The sequence below is a fragment of the Tigriopus californicus genome, chromosome 7, assembly GCF_007210705.1.
Source record: "Tigriopus californicus strain San Diego chromosome 7, Tcal_SD_v2.1, whole genome shotgun sequence".
In the NCBI taxonomy this organism is placed as follows: domain Eukaryota; kingdom Metazoa; phylum Arthropoda; class Copepoda; order Harpacticoida; family Harpacticidae; genus Tigriopus; species Tigriopus californicus.
Genome location: NC_081446.1, coordinates 15,337,510 through 15,344,668, shown reverse-complemented (window position 1 = coordinate 15,344,668; position 7,159 = coordinate 15,337,510). Strand labels below are relative to the sequence as shown.

Genomic DNA, 7,159 nt, shown 5'->3' with positions numbered 1-7,159 from the left:
AGAAGTCCGATATTTTGGCCGTGTGTCCCCCGTGGATGAAGAGCAGCTCAGGCGGACCATCCTCGGCGTCTTCTGGACTCTGGTCCTCACCGATCTTGGACAAGTCCCACACGTGGAGTCGTCGATCCGTGCCGGACGAGGCCAGGATGGTCTCGTTGTGAGGTGACCATTGGACTTGGAAAATTTCGTCCTTGTGCGACTCAAACGAGTGCAACTTGAGCTTGAGATTCCGTAAGTCCCACAAGGCCACGGTCTTATCGGCCGAGCCCGAGGCCAGAATGAACTCGGAGTACGGGTTGAACGACAGACAATTGACCTCGGCCGAGTGAGCGTCCACGGTGTGCGAGGGCTTGTTGTGCGTCGAAGACCGCGTGTCCCAGATCATGAGCTTCTGGTCGTCAGCCACCGAGCCAAATAGGCTCTCGTGAAGCAAATGCCAGGCCACGTCCTCCACCACGGCCGTGTGGCCCGTGAATATGGTCTTGGCGTCAATGACCTTGTTCTCTTTGGGTGTGGCGTTGATGTCCCACAAGCAAATGGTGTGATCGTCCGAGGCCGACAACAAATGACCGTTCAAATTGGGATTCCAAGATAGGCCGTAGCCCTCCTTCTGATGGCCGCGAAGCCGCAGATCCGGCTGACACGTGCCCCCACTATCCGGCTTCGAAGGATGCTTGGTGTAATCGAACACGAGCACGTCCGACGAAGGCGTCTTAGTGGCGATGACGCACGGGTTCTGCGGCATATACCGCGCCCGATTGACCTCGCCCTCGTGATTGATCTTGATCTCGATCTCGATCTTGCCGCTGACGGAACCGAAGCCGCCAAACTCGCCCTTCTCGTTGTCATAATGGGAGGCGTCGATCTGGGCGTCTTCATTGGGCAATTGGACCGAAGCGATCAGGAGGTGATTCTGCTCGTCCGAGGTGTGCGTGCCCAAAATCAGCCGATGCACAGAGTAGTCCTTGCCCTCGGGGCGTTGCACGTCCGGCAACCATTGGGCCGTCAAAGAGGGCCATTCCAGGGCGTGCGTCATCACCAAATCGTACAAAAAAGGCGTGTTCTTCTTCCAGATCTTGTACTCTTCGTTAATCACGCGCTCCTCCACCGCTTCGTCAAATTCGCCACCTCCCACGCCGCCACCCCCACCACCGGGCGTGGCTGAGCCCGGCCCGCCCTCCTTATCGGTCATCTATCAATACACACAAGAGGATGATGANTTTCACGTCTTTTTATTTCTCTCACGAGCGACTCACTCCGTCTTTCTTTGTTTCTTGTCTACATAAAAATTCGCACTTCGGAAATATACAATAATCATCACCAATCCTCGAGAGACAGTCATGATAAATTGGGCAATGAATCTAAGCCTATATTCGTCCATTAAACCCGTCTGAACAGTGGAAGTTTGGTTTTCATAAAACTACATTGGTCGATTAGGTTAGTTTCAGTTCTACAAATATGGAAGTACTAATTACTCCGTTGAGTTCACATTCCTTGTATGTAGGGAATTTGTTTTTGGGAGTCGTCAGTTATGTTCTTTGGCCAAAGGTTTTTTCCTGGAGACACTAAAAGTGGCACACAGCCTGCCTAACTAGTAAACAAATAGGGTCGCACGTGTTATTTGTGCATGTGCTAACCAGGTTAAGATCAATTTGTGGATTGAACCAATGAATGATGGATGGTCGCAACAGAGCTTGGGCTGGTCTTTGTTTAATTTGCTTATCACCAGTGCCAAGTTTGAGGGATTAGTGCGCAATTACCTTGTGCAAGATTACTCTGTCGAAGACTATCGCTTACCCAATGGCCTTTGTGGCAATTGCTCACAAAAACTGCAGGCCTATGAAAAACTGGACTTTGCCCATATTCTACCGGAACTACCTGCGGAGGAGTATTCTGCCATGGCCAGCTTCCGACCTTCTCGAGGAAATACGAAATGCATTTGTTTCATTTGCTTAACATACCGAACTGTGGGCATTGGATCTTTGAAAAGGCCGAAGAAAAAACCTGGTAGGCCACGAAGCAAAGAAACACACTTGGATAAAAGCCATGGTAGAGATCACCCTCCTGATCGAGGTTTATTTTGTCTGCGATGTTTTGCCATGATATATCCTGGGTGTCACCATCCATGCACCCCCACCAGCACTTTAGAAAATTTCCGAAACATCATTCCCCAACGCACATTGGAGCTATTGGCAACAGATTCACTGATGGATAAAAAGAGTCAAAATTGACCCTTGACTTTGGCCACCAGAGGAAGACCCGCATGTTATGCGCCTCTTGATCATACGTTCAAAAACATTGTCAAGAAAAGTGATAAGAATGTTCCTCTCGAAGCTCTGAAGTGAGCCAAAATTGTGGCGGGTGTCAGTGGTAATGCTGCTCAAAAGTTTGTTTGTGAGATCCAAAGATCACNTAGCCATTCCAATACAATAAAAAAGTCTAGACTAATATACATAATAATAAGTTTTATTATCCCAAAAAGTACATATATTATGTATTTCTTATTCCAAAGCAGAACTGCTCAGATGATGTCCCTAGGGAGGGAAAGTGTCAAGATTGGAGAAGCTGCTGTTAGGTCCAGCACTTCTATAAAAATTTAATCTCAAATTATGACTCGGGTAAAGACTCGGGTAAGGAATTAGTTAAGTCTCTAAAAAAATGTTAAGATTGTAGAAGTTATGTCCAGCACTTATACTGAGTACTTTAATTTAAAACAGTCCATGATCAAATTTAGCCCAAATTTAGCCATTTAGCCACTTCAAATTGTTAAAGCCACAAGGGTCTCAATTTAGCCCAAATCGAAGAAATTTGGCTATGAATTTAGCCATCTGGCAACCATGTCACTCACTGGCGTCCACACGCTCCACACGCTCACAAAGAGCCAATCACAGCGATCCAGTTTGGCTGCATTAGGCATTAACTATAAGTCAATTGTGGTTAGCCCCGTGAAATCAGGTGGATTGATCTTATGGCCCCGATTAATTGCTAAATTGGTTATGTCTTTCTGCTATATTTGAATTGGATTCTTATAAATTAGTTGATAAACCGGATGAACTTGGCTCATCTTGGCTGAGAGATAGCCAAATCCGCAGCCCTGTCTTGTATCACCGTAGGCGACGCTCAAACTTGCAGGAAGCATTTCGGTTCAATGACTATAGTAGTCAGGGTGACAGGGAAGAGTTCCGGGCCCTAACTTGCGATCAGAAAAACGGCTAATATGGATATTTATTGCCAAATTAACGATGGCTAGACTTACTGGCGCGATTCTGGAATGTGAGACTCATAAGTAATTAGCTTGTTATACATATATGGTACTTCACCCTTCACTATTTGAGCGTTATGTATATCCCCAATAATCTCTGTGCTGTTAGCATGCCGTCTTAAGAGCAATATGAGCCTGTGCCTAATGATACAAGCTCAACCATGGAAAACCTATGTATTGATGGAGAAACAAAACTAGCGTCAAATAAATAAATCAACAGTACATTTCTGGCAAAAGATCAGGCTTCGGTGCGGTTTTCGGGCACCCTTTTTAGCGTCACGAGAGCGGGAAACCAACGGTTACGCACTTGCAAGGCTCCAGTTGCCGGGTGGGTGACGTCACTAGCTATAACACAGCGAGTGTCAATCCCAGGGGATAGGTTATGAAGTGAGGGAATGTGGGCTACATATTTAGCATTATATCTCGAAATAAACATAATGCCACCATAAAAAAAGGCATTCAAAATGTGGAAAAAATGTCAAAAGATGCACCATGGTTATGAATGTGGGCTAAGAATTGAGTACAAGAACCGGACACAAATAACTTAAAATGCCACCTAAAGATCAGTTTTGGATGAGACTGGTTCGAATGAGTGGATTTGTAACTTGTGTTTTCTGCCAAAATAAGTTTTTTCTATTCTAACATATATCAATGAAAAAGGTTACAGAAATGCTCTAATAATTACTTTGAATAATATTTTGAAACCCATCTATTTAGATGTATTTTGAGCGTCCAAAACTTGAACAACTACTCATTAAGTTGAAACAATCTAACATTACATCTTCTTTTTTTCTCAATTTGGCTTAATATGCATGGAATGTGCTCCATCTACAAGATACTTAAATGGCCATTTGCAGAAGACTTTCTCTTTCTTTCATTTTATCCAATTATTTGAGTTTTTATTCCTTCACGTCTATTCTCTTTCTTACACATTGTGTTTTTGAGTGGCAGCAACAATAAACAATGTTAGTTCAATCAAAGATGAGAAATTGTGAAGATGAAATAGGTCAACATGTATTTTCAGCAATTTCAGAGTTTATCAGGATATGTGTTTATATTTCTGTATGCCATGAAAATGCAATCACATGCAAAAACAATGTTGGATGCAATAATGCAAAAAAATTCAAATTCAATTCAATTGGCAACAAAGACTCTTCAAAAGGTGTACCTACAAAATCTAATGTTTTCAGTATTCTTCCAAAATTTCAAAAGCATTTACATTCAAAATTGAGCTTAAGCAAGAAAATTTTTTATTAGAAGCTGTTATCTTTGTCTTTGTAATATCTACATCGCTTTACTTGTATAAGTCATGATGTTCTAATAATAGTTCATAAATATTGTGGATACCACTTTTAAAGTCTGTCAGTGTAGCCTTTGTTTGTTGTAACTTTTAGCGTCCATATCATTAAAAGAAATGAGGAATAGTGAATATGGTTGGCTCACGGGTGAAAAGAAATATTGCACTCCTACCCACATATGGGTGAACCACGCCCCATTGGGGTTGTTATTTGCATATAACGTTTTAGTGCAATGTTTTCTCTTTGTACTCTCCCCTTTTTCTATCCGCTAACACGTCACCCTTCTACCCCTCGGTTTGTTTACTTTCTGAGGTGCCCATACCTACATTTTAAGACCTTGGCGGGAAACTGGGGAAGTGGGTCCGATCAAAGATACCTTTAACAGGAGGATTGGACATGACAATTGTCGAAGCTAGGCCACTTTGTAATAACAATATTTCAGCTCCCAAAAAGTCACAAGGGATACTACCATACACTATGGAAAAGCGATTAAAAAGAAAAAAAATCGTGTTCTTATGACAAAATATTGAGTTATCTTACTTTAAATGCAAATATCGAAAGTTTCTGGTTTACGTTGTAAACAGTGTAGAGTTTTCAGAATGGGCAATTATGAATCTGATAAAAATCTCCAACGCCAGTACTTTACTGCCTGTTTTCATTCGTGGCTCGGTCAAAGAGTAGTGACGAAAAAAAAAACAGCCTAGCTCCACTGATGTCCACTCCTCTAGTTAAAGGTCTCTCTGGTTTGTTCAAGGAACCTAACATTTCGAAAGAAAAGAGAGAGAGAGGAACCACTCCGCAATAAAAGTTTGGAGCTGCCGGGATCTGCAACGGAAACAAAAACTTTAAAATTATGTTTTGAATAAACTATTTTAATGTTTATAAGAAGCCAACACTGTATTCCCTTTTATTTGATACGAACAGACTGCACCTTCTTAGCTCTTCTATTTTCCGAATCCGAACCTTTGCGCTTGCTGTTTTGTATTTCCGAGTTGAATTCACTCACAAAGGTTTTAACAAAAATATTGAATAAGTGAAAAGTTATTTGCCTGAAATGGCATTCGAACTCATGTCCTAACGAAAACGTTGCTCGCAAAATTTGATCACTGAGGTCAGACACCTCTCTTTTTCAATAGTTTGTTTGCAGGACATTCGGCAATGCAGAAGAGGCGAGACTCAAATCTGAAAGAAAACTTTCTTCCCACATAAATATCCGCTCTCTTCATTCGTACGTCGGTGATGTATGACGGGGAGGCAGAACCATAGAAGCCATAGGGCTAGTCAAGCAAACGCGTTCATGGACAACTGACGTTATTCCATGGAGTGAAATCAAAGACAACATGCCAACCCAAACAGCACTTTGCATGCATTGGATTTTGACATTTTTTCATTTTACATGCTTGTCTAGGCAATTAGCATTGTGGTATCGCGCCAATTTGATAGTGCGTGTACTGGTTACCACCAAACATGCTCATTTGGTAGGGTTTTGTAACACAAATCGCTCAAAATCATTTGATTATTGAAAATTCAATGGCGAATGGTGCGACTTGACTTTAATGCTTGTCTTAGTTCTCTCTCCCCAAAATGCCCAAAATCAGGGTGCCGGACCACATTTTTCCTTGAATTTCCTTTACTTAACATCCCCTATTGAAGACGAACGAGGAAACCATCATCAAAAAGCGGATGTTATTGTAAATCTTATTGTCAACCTTATTTCAATGCTGAAAATGGAATCGTCCAAAGATGTAGCTGTAGACAAATGATTCTACTTTTTGAGGACATCTGTTTGACTCTAGCAATCTCTGAGTGTGTTCCACAAGGCGGGGCACAGTCTAAAATTCCGAAATATAGGAGGAATTTGTTCAAAAAGAGTTGCATACTAGCAAAAAGGCTCCAGAGCAATTTGAATCCAGTACTTGTGGCTAGCCTTCAGAGAAAGTTGGATTTAATCCAGGGTAGAATTAAGGCCTCTATTCAGACAGATCAGTTGAAAAAGGAAAGTAGAGTAGTTCATAAGGCATCAGGGCAAGTTTCCCTCTTCTCTGAAGCTAGCAAAAGTTGTTTCAATTGTCAAAGGGGGAAATAAGTCGCCCCCCAGTTACGATAGTATTCCCCAGTATTTCTCTCACTTAGAATAATGCCTGTTTTAGAAGATCATGAAGTTCAAACTTGTTGAATTTCTTAATATTCATGAATCCTTCCTCTTGGCCAATGACCGAAGGTTCACCCAATTAAGCTTTAATCAAATACCAAAGAGAGTATTGGACTTGGCTAGCCAGGGATCAAACCAGGATTCGCAACTTGGAAAGCGGATGCTTTACCAACAAGGTACCACAGCCACAAATCTGTGACCACAGTGAGCTGCACCTCTTGCCCTCTCGTTCAACATGTCACTTCAATCAGGATGCCTTCCCCACGATTGGTGGTTTGGGAATAGGCACCTTTAAGCTACAGCTGACTGATGACGTCATCTTAAAAAGGAAAGGTAAACAAATCTCCTGGGCGGTCACTTTTCCAGCGCTATGAAGACTATTGAACACATTTAGCATTCATTCCTCCAAAACTTCAGTGAACAATGTCGCCAAAGCCAGGTAGTCAT

General features: G+C 42.3%; 1 protein-coding gene across 1 annotated transcript in view; it reads right to left on the bottom strand.

The window, feature by feature from the left end:
* The window catches only part of LOC131883895 (histone-binding protein RBBP4-like), a 1,647-nt gene extending 432 nt beyond the window's left edge, over positions 1 to 1,215 (bottom strand). Inside the window, 1 exon segment of the mRNA XM_059231501.1 lies at positions 1 to 1,215. This exon segment is cut by the window's left edge and continues 67 nt beyond it. Coding sequence (XP_059087484.1) covers positions 1 to 1,192 — 1,192 coding nt within the window. The 5' untranslated portion in view covers positions 1,193 to 1,215.
* Positions 1,216 to 7,159: the final 5,944 nt, after the last annotated feature.